Source organism: Podarcis tiliguerta (assembly GCF_965153285.1).
Source record: "Podarcis tiliguerta genome assembly, chromosome: 13".
In the NCBI taxonomy this organism is placed as follows: Eukaryota; Metazoa; Chordata; class Lepidosauria; order Squamata; family Lacertidae; genus Podarcis; species Podarcis tiliguerta.
The window spans coordinates 29,405,431-29,423,276 of record NC_139546.1 but is presented as its reverse complement, the minus strand read 5'-3'; the positions used below and the strand labels follow the sequence as shown (position 1 = coordinate 29,423,276).

General features: G+C 40.0%; 3 protein-coding genes across 3 annotated transcripts; all 3 read right to left on the bottom strand.

The window, feature by feature from the left end:
- Positions 1–218: 218 nt before the first annotated feature.
- On the bottom strand, positions 219–1,166 carry LOC310662136 (olfactory receptor 4D1-like; the record flags this gene model as incomplete). Its single annotated transcript, XM_083408905.1, has 1 exon — positions 219–1,166. One exon carries the CDS (start codon positions 1,164–1,166, stop codon positions 219–221), a length of 948 nt encoding a protein of 315 aa, XP_083265031.1.
- Positions 1,167–5,413: 4,247 nt separating this feature from the next.
- On the bottom strand, positions 5,414–6,370 carry LOC310663364 (olfactory receptor 6M1-like; the record flags this gene model as incomplete). Its single annotated transcript, XM_083411174.1, has 1 exon — positions 5,414–6,370. One exon carries the CDS (start codon positions 6,368–6,370, stop codon positions 5,414–5,416), a length of 957 nt encoding a protein of 318 aa, XP_083267300.1.
- A 10,216-nt stretch (positions 6,371–16,586) lies between these two features.
- LOC310663389 (olfactory receptor 2G3-like) lies at positions 16,587–17,525 on the bottom strand (the record flags this gene model as incomplete). The annotated part of the gene is made up of 1 exon (XM_083411208.1): positions 16,587–17,525. The coding sequence occupies one exon, from the start codon at positions 17,523–17,525 to the stop codon at positions 16,587–16,589; it is 939 nt and encodes a 312-aa protein (XP_083267334.1).
- Between the last annotated feature and the right edge of the window lie 321 nt (positions 17,526–17,846).

Genomic DNA, 17,846 nt, shown 5'->3' with positions numbered 1-17,846 from the left:
CATATAACTATAATACTATAACATCTTCAACAGTCCCTGTAAAACCGAGACTATTTTGGGCACTGCAATCTCCCCCTCCCTCCAAAAAGCGCTTTTTGGGCCTATGTTTTTGGGTCACCCCTCAAAGAAAGTGTATCTTTTGGGGCCCCAATATTGTGTGGGTTATTTGACTTTTGTGGGTTAGGGTTCTGAGAACAGCAGTCTCTATGAGAAAGATGTCATTTTGATTCACTTGTTTTGAATAACATATTATTCCCAACCAATTTTCTAATGCTGTTTTTCATTTCTGTGTTCCTCAGAGCGAAGATTATTGGATTTAGCACTGGAGTGATTGCAGTGTACAAGACCAAGGTTATTTTGTCCACTGGAGATACCCGGAAAGGGCGGTCATAAATGAACATTGCTGGAACAAAATGTAAGCTCATTACTATGACCTGTGCAGAACATGTAGAAAGGGCTTTGTGCTTCCCTTCTGTGACATGCATTCTAATCTTCACCAAAATCATAGTATATGATACAAGTAAGATAAAAAAGATCAGTGTGAGAAGCAGTCCACTGTTACACACCATCAGTATTTCTGTAATGTATGTGTCTGTGCAAGCCAGTTTGATTACTTGCGGAACATCACAGTAAAAGTTGTCCAAAATGTTGGGCCCACAGAATGGTAACTGAAGTACCAGTGCTACCTGGACAATAGAGTGAGCAAAGCCACCCAACCATGTTCCAATAACCAAGCCTATGCAAGCTCCTTGGTTCATAATAAGTAAATATCGCAGTGGTTTATAGATAGCTATGTACCTGTCAACAGCCATAACAACTAGGAAGAAGACCACAGCACCTCCAGTGCAATGGAAGAAGAACATTTGGGTGATGCACCAGTTGTAGGAGATGGAATTTGTATGAGAGATGAGGTCCCACAGCATTTTGAGTGCAGTTACTGTGCAATCACTGATGTCTATCACAGCCAGGTTGCATAAAAAAAAGTACATAGGTGTGTGGAGGTGGGGTGTGTAAATCACTGTAATTATAATGGTGAGGTTCCCAAGCCAGGTTATGATGTACATTGTGAGAAAGATAAAGAAAAGAATGGACTGAACCTTTGCACTCTGAGAGAAACCCAAGAGAATGAATTCTGTCACTGTTGTATTATACTTCTTCAGAGCCATTTGGTGTCCTTACAATATAGCTGCAAAGGAAGTAATCATAGTGAGAGCATTTACTTTTTCAATAATAACTAAAATATTTGGGAAAAAGAAAGTTTCTTTATGTCCATGATTTATTTCTATCAAATGTTCATTGTGAATGGGAAATTCGTTAGTTACAGCAGTGAAATAAAAAGGCCTTTCAGTATTATTTAAAGAACTGGCATCTATGAAGTAGGCCTGGACCCACTACAGTGGTACCTTGGTTCTCGAGCTTAATTTGTTCCAGGAGTCTGTTCGTCTCCTGAAACCATTCAGAAACCAAGGCATGTGTTCCCATTGGCTGCTGAAGCTTCCTGCGCTCAAGCAAAAGCCACGTCGGATGTTCAGCTTCTGAAAAACATTCACAAACTGGAACACTTACTTCCAGGTTTGCGGTGTTCAGGAGCCGATTTGTTTGGCAACTAAGCTGTTTGGGAACCAAGGTTCCACTATACTGGGTTACAGCTGGACCTAAGGTAGGTCGCATCAGCAGCAGCACCACAACCATATTAATATATAACAAAAAAGATGTAGATCCCCAAATACATGGAATAAAGTTGGATCTTGACTCTTAAAATGTTGAAGAATACCATTTTCAAGCGCACCAGTAATTGCCCAAAATCTAGGCCAGCTCAATAAATTTTTTTGCCTGGGGTGAAGGACAAGATGATCAACATTCCAGCATCACAAGCCAAACACTGAATCTAATTTCATATCCAGTTATGGGGCTGTGGTCATCACCACACCTCAGGACAGTACACTAGTTTAGAAAGCACAGGGCAGGTGTGAAATTATTTACGGTACTTCAACCACTCACAACCACTCCCTGCCCCTCAGCATATGCCACATAAGATAGCTATCTCATTCCACCCAGAGGTAGTTCTAGCCCTTTCCAGAATCCACCTTTGTGTGTGTAAGTAGTTCCTCAATATTGATAGACTATATTAGGCAAGTTGTTGTGATACTATAACTTAAGCTACTTGAAGGAGCAGGGGCCACAGGATATTTAGAGAAGCAGTACTATGTTCCAGGAAAGGAGAAGATCTTGCATTGACACACTTGATGATGGAAATTACAGGGATACATATTTAGAAGAAACCTGAGAAACCTAATAGTAGCTCTATTCTTATGCCATCATTTAATTTAGCAGTCCAGTCCACAAATCCTTACTCCAGACTTTCACAACCTGGTGTTCTTCCAATGTCGGATTCCCACTTCCATTAGCCCAGCATGTCTGATGGTTAGAGAGTTAAGAGTCCATCAACATCCAGAGAACACCAAGTTGGGCTAATGTGGGCATACACAGAGAGCAGTGCATGACAAAATTTGGTTTGCTCATCTTAATGAAATCTGTGAGAAGTGATTCAGTTTTCTCTGGGATTCAAAACATGAGAAATACAGAATCACCCCTAGCTTGTATCTCAAGCTCAGGATTAGAGGTCTTGTGGCCCTCCAGATATTGATGGAGTCCAGTTCTCATCAACTTCAGCTTGCCTCACTATTTGTCAGGGATGGTACAGCTACAGACCAACAACAGCTGTTCTGGAAAGCACAGGTTCCTCATCCTTGCCATAGATTACAATTTCCAATTGACAAAGTTAGGTTCAGATGATTTTCTAATTAGCAAAAAGGAGATGTTCTGTTGTCTTACCTGTTTCAGCTACTTCACATAAGATTTAGAAACGGCTTCACAGTGGGTGAGTTTAAAATCCACGTCTATCATTGTTCCAACAAATTATCTCTCTTGTTATGACTTCAGATTGTTTGCTTCGGCTCACCATATTTTTTTAGCAGCTTTAGAGACCATAACAGTGTAAAACCTTTTTACTTCAGTTTCCACTGTGCCTTTTCTTGACAAATGTGTGAGAAGCAGAAAGAGAAAGTAAACTTTTGAAGACAAAAATCTTATGGATAGAAATCATTAGCTGAGAGTTACATTTTGGAATGCAATTTTCATTCAACTGTATAGTGAAGCAGCATTTCGTAAACAAGACCAAGCTGAAAACTCTCTAAGTTTCCAGTGCAGGAGAAGAGAGATGAACTGATAAACATTTGTTTGCGGAGATTTTGAATTCTGCTATATTGTTGTATGCACCACCAATCTCTGAGTGGTGCAAGATTCAGGGGTTCTAGGTGCTTACCAAGGTTTTGGCTTCCTTGGAATGAGGGACAGTGGAGACTGTGGTGTCTTTATGATATATGGTTGTTTTTACATATATATGCAACCTGAGCCTATGATGTAGCATTAACACCCCAGTATGGTATTGCTTCTCCCATAGCCACAGCCTTGGATTCCAGCAGAAATCAGGCATGGCTCTGTCCCTGAGCTGCCTAGCCTGCAGCCTCCTGCTTCTAGCTTCTAGCTCTTTTGAACTTTAACTATGGTTTTTGTCTTTGTAACTACCAGATAATTGAGGGAGGATGCCTCCTGGTGAGAGCCACTTCCTTTGTTACCTTAACAACCCATACTCAGGAGCATCATGTCTGGCTGTTCCAGCAATGGGATCCTGGTTGGATCCAGGAATTAGAAGAGACTCAGGCATACAGCCTATCCACTCCACCCCCCAAAAAAGAACCTCACAACAATATTCTTCTCAAAGGCAGCTTTGAAAGTGAACAAGGCACATAACTGAGAGCTTCCAGCATCCTATCTAGGTCCCCATTTCCCAGATCAATGATGCAATACACTCATACTATATTGCATTGTTCCAGTGTTCATCCATCAAAGTAATCTACAATGCTTCCTCACACAATGGAGTTAGCAGAGGCTGCCTTCAGTGTATAGAGAGATAACAAATAACTGTTTTCAAATGGCATTATGAGGGTAGGGAAACACTCAATGAGCACATTGTGGTCTTCTTATTCTCTTACCTTTTTAGAGAGCAGCACTGAGCTCCCCCAAATACCCAAGTTATTGCTTTCAGGATTTTTGCCTTGGACCTCAAGGGATTTCATTAACAAGTCCATATATTTTTAAAGGTTCCCTCTCCCATTGTATTTTATAATAATTCTCAGGTGTGCTGATATGAAAAATGGAACTTCCTCTAAGAATGTGCAGAGCCACACAGTTGCACCTCAATGAGTTTTGACAGAATATTATGCTCTTCTAAAATTAGGGATACTTCTTTGGCAGCTCCACACCTAACAGAATATATCAGTGCCATGATTTAATTTATTGGCTCAGTCCACAAATCATTACACCTTTCCTTCATTACCCCTGGCACCCTTCTGATCTTGTTGGTTATCCACTCCAGTAAGCTGTAGCCAGCATGTCCAATGGACAGAGAGTTGGAGTCCATCAACATATACAAGGATACTGAGTTTGGAAAATAAGATTATACCCACAAAACTGTGCAAAAAGAGCCAGTGTGGTGTAGTGATTAAGAGCGGTAGTCTCGTAATCTGGGGAACAGGGTTCACATCTCCGCTCCTCCACATGCAGCTGCTGGGTGACCTTAGGCCAGTCACACTTCTTTGAAGTCTCTCATCCCCACTCACCTCACAGAGTGTTTGTTGTGGGGGAGGAAGGGAAAGGAGAATGTTAGCCGCTTTGAGACTCCTGAAGGGGAGTGAAAGGCGGGATATCAAATCCAATCGAAAATACAATTTTGTTTGCTCATCTGAGAGGAAGTTATGTTTGTTGTTTCCCTCTGCAGGAGATTTGTTATGGGTTTAATAAGGAGGTCTAAGTTCAACCCAGGTTTTGTTCCTGCCTCTTGATTTGGCCTTTAGGTTGCAAAAGATCACAATACTTTAAGGCTTTTACTTTTATTTAAAACACTTATAATTAGCACCAAAATGAAGAGCTGGTGTATAACTATAGTAAATAAAAAAGACTTAGATTAAAATATACCCCCCAACCCTCCCCTTTAAATCACAAAAGACATGAGTCAGTCAAATTTAGCCATTGAAGCAGAGGAGTAAAAGCACCTATTTATTTATTCCTTTTTTGAAAAAAAATGTCCACTTTCAAACTTCTTCCAGGTTTACACACAGAGTGGGAAGGCGCACATACATGGTAATAACTACATTTTATCTTTGCAACAACCTTCAGAAGTAGGCAAGAATAACAGAAATTAAGGAATCCAAGTTAGTTCTCTGTCTAGGTGGAGATTTGAATCTGGTCTTCATGACCTATGTCCAACATACTACATGCTGTCTTATACTGACTCTCTCCCATTTAAATAAAAGAATCCTAAAACTCCAATTGATGGAATATCCTGTAACATTCATTTCTTAAGAAACATTATGATTTTACTGAATGAAAGTTTCAGGCATTCCTTCACCTTCTCATTCCTGAGACAATATATGAAAGGGTTTAGCATGGGTGTCACTATTGTGTTCAGTACTGTGCCTATTTTGTTGAAATCCAGAACGTTCCCTTTGGTCGGACGGACATAAATGACAATTGAGCTCCCATAATACAATGATACCACAGTGATATGAGAAACACAGGTTGAGAAAGCCTTCTGTCGACCTTGTGTTGATGGTATCTTCAATACAGCAACAATAATATAAATATAGGACACAACTGTTATAAGAAGTGAACCCAGAAGCAATATGCAAGATGTCCCAAAATCAACCTTTTCAGCCAATGATGTGTCAGCACAGACAAGCTTGAGCAAGGGGGCGCTGTCACAGAAGAAGTGGTTGACTATATTTGGGCCACAGAATGGAAGGCCAGCTGTTACAATGCTGGGAACTAGAATAATAAGAAATCCACCAATCCATGATCCCAAAAGGAGCTGGAAACAGGCATTTCTGTTCATGATGGATGCATAGCGCAATGGGTAGCATATTGCAACGTAGCGATCAAATGACATTACAGCCAGAATGAAGAATTCAGTTGAGCCCATGAGGAAATAGAAGAATGACTGAGTAAGGCAGCCTACAAAGGAGATGGTCTTCTTCCCCGTGATAAAATTTATTAGCATTTTAGGCATGACAGCTGATGTGATTATGAGTTCCAGGAATGAAAGGTTAATCAAGAAAATATACATGGGCAATTGAAGCTGGTGATTGGCCAGGACTAGTGCAATTAATGCAACATTACCGATAATGGTCAATGCATATATAATCAGGAAGGTAATGAAGATCAGAATCTCAGCAGAGCGGATTGTCTCAAATCCCAAAAGGATGAACTCAGTCACAATAGTCTTATTATATTTCTCCATATTTTCATGCATTCTATTCTATAGGAAACAATATATTAGGAAAAGAAAGGAAAAGAAAAAAACAGAGTTGTTCACTAGGCATGTGCAGCAACCACAAGATTCACTCTTAATCCATATTTATAGCATTTGGAAGCAGCCTGATTGGTGCTGCATCCAAAACAGTTGTTCTGATTCTGTGTTCTGCTTTGATTTGTTATTTGGAGCAAAATCTTATATGAAATATGAAGCTCGGCTTTGCTCCCATTGAGTATAATGGAAAATCTCCCACCAGGAATCAGCCCATACCTTCTCTTCAACATCCCTTCCCCATTTGATTTCAGGGTGTTTTCTCAGTCAGCTTCTTTGTATCTCAGAAGGGAAATGAAGTTGTCATTACTGAATGTCGAATCAGGAACTCAATGCCAAATTTGATGAACCAACCAAATTTTTTGAACCAACAGGACTCTTCTTATGTCCTTATGAAGGGGTCAGCTGATATAGTTTTGAAACCAAATTCTTAAGTGTTGATGGATGATCTTGTACATTGGATCTGTAGCAGGTGAATTTCTTGGAAATTACAAAATTAAGGAAACATTTTTTTTAAAAAAATCATGTTTTATTTATAATGCATTTCTAACTCAAGAACAGAAAGTTTTCTTATGTTTCAAATTGATGATTTGGGTCATCAAAGAGATACATGTGTTAAAGGGTATGAGAAAACCCAGGGGTTAATTTTAGACTCTGAATATAGTGTGGTTATGAGGTCCTCATTAAATTATCAGGAATGTTACTTCAGTTGTGAAACACACTATTAATATTATTTTCTCTCCCCCCTCCCTACAACATTCTGCTTGATTCCTGATGAGTTATTGAATGGAGCAATACAGCCAGGACCAGTGGAGTCTAAAACTCCACTTGCCAAAGAAATAGTATTTAAGTACTAAATGTTTTACAACCCAGACCTAAACATGTATACAAAGCTATGTTGCCCCAGCCTCATGGTTAAAGTGGCAGTGGTGGTGGGGGGAATAATTCAGTTCACATTCAAAGCAAATGTACCTAATTCACATTTCCCAAAACTATATGAAAAATGAAACACAGCCATCCTTCATAATTCACGGTTTTGAATATCACAGTGCAGTTAATCAGTCAAGTGCCATTAGCAAAAAAAGAAGCATTTACTAAGGTAAATAGTGCATGAAAATGCATATATTAGTGAAAATAGCATTAAATACATTATAAAAGAAGCATATTGAGCAAAGTTTCACATAAAATTGTTTATATTAGGAGAAATGGACACTAAGGTGGTGATAAAATTTCATGAGATCTTTTTAAATAGAAACTGATGTGGAAATGTGGAGAACTGAGAAAGTGAGGGAAACCAAAATTGGTCTATGATACTACATTTGGGCAGAGCTTGTGTATCCAATCTCAGGCTCCTCTTTTCTAACATAGCAATTATCAGCCTACCTCTAATAACTCCACATAAATTTCTAAAAGTCATCTGATGATACAGAAAGAGATCATATTCCCATAGCAGGATTTATGATGCTTACCTTTACAAATCCCAGCAGGAAAAAAGTGGAGGGACAAACAGTGAGAGTCTTATTTTTGGATATTCCAAATATGTCCCTGCAGAAGTTCTAACAGAAGGAGAATATCAGATTAATGGAACCAAATGCTCCCTATACCCAATAATTTGGAAACCTCTCTGTATCTCTCATCAAATTTTCTTTAAGTGTGTGTGTGTATTACTGATATTCAGTGTGTTAATTATTTCAGAAGTTATACTACTATTTAATGATTCAAGCCAAATTAATGCTAATGATGATGATAAAAATGTACACCACAATGCCTACTTGTTTCTATAGAAAGACAACGTTGGCCCATATTTCAAGATACTCTGAGTCTGCAAAGAGGATGAAAAGATAGCACATTTCCTTATATTATCACTGACAAATCCAAAGTATTAATTATTTCATCTTCTAAAATCATTCAATGAACCTCTGGGAAGCAATTAAAAAACTGCTATCCAGAGATTAAGAATGTCACATTCTTTTTTTAAAATACAAAACGTACAATTATTATGGATTGAATCAAGATTAAGGGCTCCTCCACTTGTCCTGTGCCTAGAATTATGGGTCTGAGTAGTTTCCCCCTTGCTCCACAAAAAACCCATTATTTAGCTCTAAACTGGAGCAACCCTCAATCTGGAGAAACCAAAATGCTGTTTGCTCTGCTTGAGCACTAAGAAGTGGTTTTCCCCAGGTGTCTGCCCCAATCAGCAGTCTAGCTGCTGCATTAAGCACCAGCTGGAACTTCCAGAACAAGCCCATGGGCAACCTCACAGAAAGTGCAATATAAATTTGCAAATTCATCACGTGGGTTTCATTAAATATAATGTGAACAGATAACTATACCAGTAGGGGACTGAATTTTTGAAACTGAAAGTTCAGACCTGAATATTAGAAGGGGTTGATAGGTTGGCTGGAATGAGAGTTTCAAATCAATACCCTTCTATTGCACTTCAAGGGGGAAAGCGAATTTTTGTAAAGCTACACCAAGCCAGTGTGGTTCCCATTTTCTTCTCTATTCCAAGGAGATGTTTGAAAATATATTATGATCATCCCAATGAAAATGATGGCAATCTGCCCAATGGAAATAAGGTTTGACTTTTGACTTTTGTCTGAAACAGCAGCCAATCACTGATTTTTTGTGTGATATGATATCAGTCCTGCAACGAACAGAAAGTCAACTAATAAGAGGTTACACTTAGGATTAATAACTCTTTTTTTCAATTAGGACCTTTCTTGTGTTCAGATCAGATCTTAGAACAATGATGTAGCATTTTGGAAGAAATATGCAAAGCAAGAGGCCAGTGTTGGAGGCCAAGATGGCTAAAACTTCCACAGCCACTATGTATTTCCCCTTGGTGCTCAGGTAACCCAGAATGAAGGAGATCCAAACACTGCAAAACACCAGCATGCTGAAAGTGATGAACTTGGCTTCATTGAATGTATCTGGCAGTTTCCTGGCCAGGAAGGCTACTGTGAAGCTGATAATGGCCAGAAAGCCCAAGTAGCCCAAAACACAGTAGAACATGGTGATGGAACCTTCATTACATTCCAATATAATATGTCCAGCCTGTGAGTGCATGTCAGCTTTGGGGAAGGGAGGAGAAGTTAACAGCCACACAATGCAAATACCCACTTGAATGAGCGAGCAGAAAAGAACAATGGAGCTGGCTACTTTCTGCCCTAGCCATTTCCTCATGCTGTTGCCTGGCTTTGTGGCCAGGAAGGCCAGGACCACCATGATGGTTTTTGCCAACACACAAGAAACTACAACAGAGAAAATGATGCCAAATGCTGTTTGCCGGAGCAAGCAGCCCAGCTTCCCAGGCTTGCCAATGAAGAGAAGGGAAGAAAGGTAGCAAAGCAAGATGGAGGCAAGCAGAACACAGGTGAGGTTCCAGTTGTTGGCTTTGACAATAGGGGTAGTCCAGTTTTTTAGGAAAATGTGCATTAGCAAAACTGTTAATGCAGGAAAAAAGATAGCAAGGACAACCAAGACAATGCCCAAGGGCTCGTGATAGGCAAGGAAGCTCAGAACCTTTTGAATACATTTGTTTTTGTTCCTATTTGGATATTGATCTTCTGGGCATTTGAGACAATGAACTGCTTCTGAAAGGGATCAAGAAAGTATCAGTAAGTGTTGTCATTGCTATGCCTCTATTAGTTTGCATAAAGCTGAAGGTGTGTCAATTTAATGGTAGATAATAATGACTCCCTGTTTCACATCTAACTGAAAGGAGATGCTCCCAACCAACATTATACAAACTTTACCTAGTGGTAAGTCCCTGAAACATATTAAAATTTTATTCTGAATATCCATGGATATGATAGAACTTTTAGTCACTAGTGGGCATAGGTGTACCTAAATATGTGTGGTCAATTTCTTTGAAGATATTTTCCTTTTGTGTACATATTTAATTGCACTCAGCTCATGTAATTATAGAATTCAGTTTATAGTATTGTAGAGACAGAAAGAACCATGAGGATCATCTAGTCCAACCCCCTGCAATGCAGGAATCTCAACTAAAGCATCCATGACAGATGACCAACCAATCTCTGCATAAAAACCTCCAAGGAACGAGAGTCCACCACCTCCCAAGAAAGTTCATTCCACTGTCAGACAGATTGTTTAGCTGGAATCTCTTTTCATGTAACTCGAAGACATTGGTTTGGGTACTACCCTCTGGGAAAGGAGAAAACTACTGTACCTTGCTGCTGCTTCCATGTTACAGCCCTTTAGATATTTGAAGTTGGCTATTGTATCTCCTCTCAGTCTGTATATCACCTACCTGTCTCATTAGAAAACATGTCTTCTGGGCATGGATTACAGCCATAACAACAACTTGGTTTGCCTTCTTGAACCATCCTTTGCTGTCCATGGTGACAGCTCTCAACACACCTAGAACTTGGTGGTAACTAATGATTAGAATATGGATATTATGCCACATCCAAATTTTCATACAAATACAGCTATATTTCTATTCTACCTGATAACCCAAGAACTTCTTGCTCTAATCAGCTGAATAATTATTTAAAGTCATTGACAATACATTTTCAGGGGAAATATCAGTGGGGATGGACAAACAACCACCAATGGCTCAGGGATTTATATGATGATTGAAGAGTAATTTCAGGAGGATGGGCAAATTTGGGGGTTTCTTGCAGTCTCAACTACAATAGAGTGTTTGTGTACACAGTCATGTTTTCACATTGCACTTGACTCTGAGAGCAACACGACATCATCAAGTCTCATTGCTCTATTTAAAGCACACAGAAGAAAGAAGCCCAGCACACTCATGGCTCCTATGAGCAAGTGGGTAGAAACAAATAATCATAATCATAATAAAAGTACAAGGCAAGTGAAGAAGCTCGTGGACTAGCTCATAAAGGGACTCGTGGGACTGCAGATTTATAGGATTCATGATCTGTTTTGCTTCATGATCCACCCAGATTGAATCAGCTGAGTCCACTTTGAAATCCAAGTTCTGTGGGTTTCTGCTCTGTCCCTACTTCCAAGAACATTAATCTTACCTCTAAGATCCATGGGCAACAGTGCTGCAGCATCTGGACAGTAACATATTTTTATTCAGTTGTGACTATAAGCTGCTAAGTATTTTCCTACCTATTTAAGTCTGTCGTTCCACACAACATCTATCCCAGTGAGGGTGAACTCATGGTTTGGGGAAATACTTGCAAACTTGGGTTTAATGACAGAGAAATTGGGGTAAATGATCCAGTTGATGATATCATAGCCAGCCGAAACTTCTCCATATTCAATCAATACTTCATGCCCTGCACCATTGTTAAAATGGATGTTTTTCAGTATGGAATTCAGCTGAATTGGAAGAAGATAGAAGAAACAAATTCTGAAATTGTCCATTATTTATTTTGCAAGTCTGTCTTGGGAGCAAGTCTCATTGAACTCAACAGGATTTATATCTGCATAGACAGATAGAACATATTGAAAGAGCAACCGGAACCCTGCAGGATTTATGACTTAGCTCAACAGCTGTTGCACAAAGGCATCAATCCTGCAGGGTGCTGCTTCAAGGAAGGGGTATCAGGCAGGAAGGAAAGTCAGGGCTCCTACCTTCTCTTGGGAAGATTCAGCCAGTGGTAAGGTAGGTTTTGGCTTTTCCACTGGTTTTTCCACTTATTCCCTCCCTCCCTCCCTCTCTCTCTCTCTCTCTCTTTCTTTCTTTTTTTCTTTTTTCTTTTCTTTCTTTTTGATAATATATCCCCCCCCCCCCGACAGCCCTAGATCTTTCTGGCCCATCAAACCTAATCTACAGTGTTTTGTGGCTGTCACAAACCAACTCAACCAGTGCCTCCAAATAGACACAATTTGGCTCAGGGATCAGCCACATCCAATACATAGTAGGAATAAATCTTCATTCCTTTATGTCTTAATAGTTCTGTTCCCTTTTCAGGAAACGGCATCTTAAGAGAGCCAGTGTGGTGTAGTGGTTAAGAGCAGTAGACTCGTAATCCGGTGAACCAGGTTTGATTCCCTGCTCCTCCACATGCAGCTGCTGGGTGACCTTGGGCTAGTCACACTTCTCTGAAGTCTCTCAGCCTCACTCACCTCAAATAGTGTTTATTATGGGGGAGGAAGGGAAAGGAGATTGATAGCCACTTTGAGACTCCTTAGCATAGTGATAGGGATGCAGGTGGCACTATGGATTAAACCACAGAGCTTAAGACTTGCCAATCAGAAGGTCAGCGGTTCAAATCCCAGTGATGGGGTGAGCTCCTGTTGCTCGGTCCCTGCTCCTGCCAACCTAGCAGTTTGAAAGCACGTCAAAGTGCAAGTAGATAAATAGGTACTGCTCCGGTGGGAAGGTAAACGGTGTTTCCTGCTCTGGTTCGCCAGAAGCGGCTTAGTCATGCTGGCCACATGACCCGGAAGCTGTAGGCCAGCTCCCTCGGCCAATAAAGCGAGATGAGTGCCGCAACCCCAGAGTCGGTCACAACTGGACCTAATGGTCAGGGGTCCCTTTACCTTTACCTTTATAGGGTAGTGATAAAGCAGGATACCAAATCCCAACTCCTCCTCCTCTTCTTCTTTTTCTTCAAAGTTTACTGTGCACATGAATACAGCATAGCAGACTTCCCTAATTCTCTTATAAACTCACCAGCATACAAAACATTAACATATTTGTTTATTTGTATTTGATTCTCTAAGTAAACAGTTTTCCTCATTAGACATCATGTCAAGCTCATACACTTTATTATGGCAATGTATTTACCTGCCATGATGGAATATTCAGCTGTTCAATTCTGTCTCTTCTTGGTCTTGACTCATAGATGGCATGTAAAGCATGGGCTACAGCATAGACAGCATTGTAGATACAATAGGTCTCACCAGTCATATCCATATCAAATGTATACTCAGACAGATATTCCAGTTTCTCTTTGCCTGTGCACATATTACTTTGTGAACAGCGTGAAAAGCTGTCTTCATAAAAATAACAAATGAAAGCAGTTGACCAGAAATCCATGAAAAAGCGAATCACCGGCTTATCAGACATAAAGCTCCCAAGAAACTCACGGAAACCTGGCACAGGCTTTTTGTGGACTGAAAAAGAAAAAAGCACCACTGTACGTTTCCGGAGGTGTTACTAATAAACCAATATGCTGTCTGAAATCCCACCGAGCAGTTATGACCCAAACTTTCCCAGGATTGATCTCCCAATTTTGTCCCATGAGGTTTTGTAATCCACTCATCAAATTATAGTCTCCACTGACTATTACCACATTTATCTCACTTAAGAAAAGTTCTGTATATAACTTTGACATATAGTTGCGATAAGTTTCATGCCACACATATTTTGATTCTCCTACTTTATACTGGCGGGCAACACAAATGCCATACTGCAGAAGCAGAGATGTCAGGATCTGACCAAAGCTTTCTCCATCATCATCATTTGAAACAATGAGCCCAACCCATGTCCATCTGAAATGCAAAAGTAGCTGAGTAATTCCAATGAGTTGAAGAGTTTCTCTTGGTGACATTCGATACAAAAATGGGAAATCTGTTGTACCTCTAAGTGTAGACTCATACGCACCATAGTTAAACTGATGGAGAAAAAACAGTGCTGATGAGAGCAAAGAAATAGCACATGTCTGAGCTGTTGTTGGGAGCTCCTAGAATCTAATTATACTATTAACTTTCAATATAAAAGGTAAAGGTAAAGGTACCCCTGCCCGTACGGGCCAGTCTTGCCAGACTCTAGGGTTGTGCGCTCATCTCACTTTATAGGCCGGGAGCCAGCGCTGTCCGCAGACACTTCCGGGTCACGTGGCCAGTGTGACAAGCTGCATCTGGCGAGCCAGTGCAGCACACGGAATGCTGTTTACCTTCCCGCTGTTAAGCGGTCCCTATTTATCTACTTGCACCCGGAGGTGCTTTCGAACTGCTAGGTTGGCAGGCGCTGGGACCGAACGACGGGAGTGAATAGTAGGTCCAGCATGATATCATATGTCATCTTTTCATCATAAAGGTTGTCATACATATGGGAACCCAGAGTAATATTGGACAAAAGCTTTGGGTTCTTATTGATCTCATGAACGGCAAACAACAAACCGAGAGCATGCTGATAATTATTCAGCACTGAACTACAATGAGATTGACAAAGAGTCAAGCTTACTTTTATCAAATATATGTTTCCTGCACATTCATTTCTGGATTGAGAAAGGGAGGTGAAATGCCTCAGGGAAAAAGAAAAGCGGCCTCTGACAGTACAAGAAGGTCTGTGACATAAATTGTGAATCAACCAGCATTGGTTAACTTATATGTCTGTGAATTCAAAAGATGTACCACTGCCCATCAAACACCAGTGGTTTGAAATTGGTCAGAATGGGTAGACTCCAGAAGTCCTCCTGATCTCAGAAAAAAGAGACATTAAAGAAAATTTTCAAAATCTAACTGATTAAAATTAAACATTGCTTAACCCAACTCTATTGAAATAACTGACATGTTAGATTTTCTAATTTAGGACATTTCCAGACTGTCGCTATATCAGATGAGATTCAATAACATCCTGGCAAAATAAACCTGAGCAATTGGAATTAATTTGGAGCTTTTGCAATCCAGATCTACTTCACCAAAGGATCAGACTTTTTGTGATAAGTGAAGTGAATGTGAAAATGTACTGAAAAGTGTAGGATAACATCTCTTTGCCTCAAACAAATAAATGTGAAGTATGGATTCTCAAGATGAACAAACATGAATATTCATTAAACAGGGGCTTCTGGAAGCCACTCTGGCCTGGATCTCGCCCACCCCTCCCCCAGCATTTAAGGCATTGAGTTAAAGATAGCAGAATTCACTTCTGTTGAGATACACTTCCTGCTAATAAGCTACAAAGAACTTACGTATATATTTCATGACTTCTACGAGGTGGTTCATTCCAGTTTCTCTCAGGATACTGGGGATATACCAAAGAGAATATCCCACCAATTATGGCTTCTCATGGTTGATACAAATTGTCTTGGACACTAATAGTATTACTAGGCTTCCATTTGGTATCCTTGGACACAAGAGAAGGGAGCAGCAGCAGCAAAAATAACAGGATGAGTAACCACCTGATTGAAAACCCATCTCTCTCTATCCCAAAGCTGGAAACTGGCATTCTTCACAAGACTCCCAACTATAATTGTTCTAAGACTTACTCACAGAATCTAAATTGTTCTGTTAAATAGCAAAGCAGATATAACAAATTATGGTTAACTACCCCATCTCTTTTATTGATCAACACCCAGTTCTCATGACACAGCACAGGACGGAGTGTTTCTTATCTGAATTTTTGTTGATGATGTTACTGTCTCTCCATGAAATGGGGGTTGAGGGAATGATAGTGATTTTACCAATTATAGAGTTCGTGAACAGTTCCTGGTGTGAGAATTGTATGTCTATGTAATAAAAAAAAGCCATGTTGGTAACACCTGCTCCCCACTATAAAAAGTTATACATCTGTGTATTACAAGTGCGTAGAACTAGTGAACCTTCAAAGGCGGCTGGACTCCAGCCCACATCAGTTCTAGCCAGGTATTGGCTAGATGTAGACCAAAGGGTTGGAAGTTGGACACACACTTTTGGAGGGGTTCCACTCCTACCAGCTGGACTGCTACCAATGAATAGCCATGCAAGTCTTTTATTTGGACTCTTGTGTTTATGCCGTGGTGTCAAGCAAACATTCAATTTTATTTCCCATGCTACTTTTATCTATTCTATATGAAACCCAGGCATCATCTGGATACTTAGTATGAAGTATTCATAATGTGTGGGTGACACCCAATTCTATCTCTTCATATTATATGATTCAAGAGACTTTGCAAGTGCTAGAACAGTGTCTGAAGGCCCTAATGGGCTTCCTGAGGGCCAATAAATTGAAGCTGAACACTGATAGATCACAAGCTTTGTGGATAAGTGGTTTCAGGTCCAAAAACAAGACTGACACCATCCCCCACCCCAGAGCCCAAGAATTTAAGAATCTATTAGTCTTCCTTAATTTAGCATGTCCTTCATTATATCTACATTATTGCTGGCCCTGGATCATTTTATGGCAGTACGCAAGATGCTTTATAATGAAATTCTTATTTGGTTTATTAGCAATTTAATGCATATTTTAAAATACAGTACCATTGATGAACACTGTTCCAATACATTTCTATTATGTCTTGGTCAATACATTCCTTCCCAAAGCTCTCATTAATGCCTCTTTGACTTCCTTGTTCCTGAAACTATATATAATGGGATTTAGCATAGGATTGATTACTGCATAAAATATAGAAATCATTTTATCATTCTCAGGGGAGTAAAACGATTTTGGCCTCATGTACATGAACATTCCTGTGCCATAATAGATGGTCACTACTGTTAGATGGGAAGAGCATGTGGAAAAAGCTTTGTGTCTGCCACTAGTGGTACGGATTCTGATGATAGCTGCAATGATGTAGCCGTAAGACACCAGAACCAGGATAAAGGGCAGCATTAAAGTGCCTGCACCCCCTATCAACATCAGAAGTTCATTTAAGGTGGTATCAGTACAGATCATGTGCAGCAGAATGGGAGCCTCACAGAAAACATGATTAATAACATAGGGTCCACAAAGAGGGGGCAAAGATAAGTAGAGTGGGACCACAGAGACTAGAAAACTGATGGTCCAAGATGATGCTGCAGTCTTCACACAAACACGGTAGCTCATTATTGTGGTGTAACGCAAGGGATGGCACACTGCTACATAGCGGTCAAATGCCATCACTGCTAGAAGGAGACATTCTGCTGCTCCCATAAAGAGGGAGATATAGGTTTGCAGCATGCACAGATGATATGATATAGTTTTCTTGGTGGATATCAGGTTGGCCAACATTTTGGGGACCACAGCAGTGGTGTAGCAAAGGTTCAGAAATGCCAAGTGTTGAAGGAAAAAATACATGGGAGTATGCAGATGGGGATCTGCTGTGGCCAAGCAAATTATACTAATGTTCCCAAGAAGGGTTGCAGCATATAGAAAGAAGAAGATTGCAAAGAGTAAAGGTTCCATTTCTGGATGATTAGAAAAACCCAAAAGCATGAATTCCCAAACTTCTGTTTCATTTGTTGGTCTCATCATGCCCCATCAATTCCAATTATTGGGAGGGGGGAACCTGTGAGAAGAGCAGACAAAACTACCTTTTAGAATGTAAGAATATAGATATCTCATCATATATCCTAAACCTAAATCTTACATCTAAAGTATCATTCATCAAACACAAAATACAATTAATGCAATGTTGTTCTATAACTTCATTAGGCATATCCCCATCAGTTTGTCAAGTCAAGTTTTAGTTTTCAGTTTTATGCTCTTTTGCATATGCTAAGTCTGGACAAGATCAGTAAGGTTGTTTTCCTCCTGATGTAACTTATTGTTTATGATAAAATTATAAGTTTG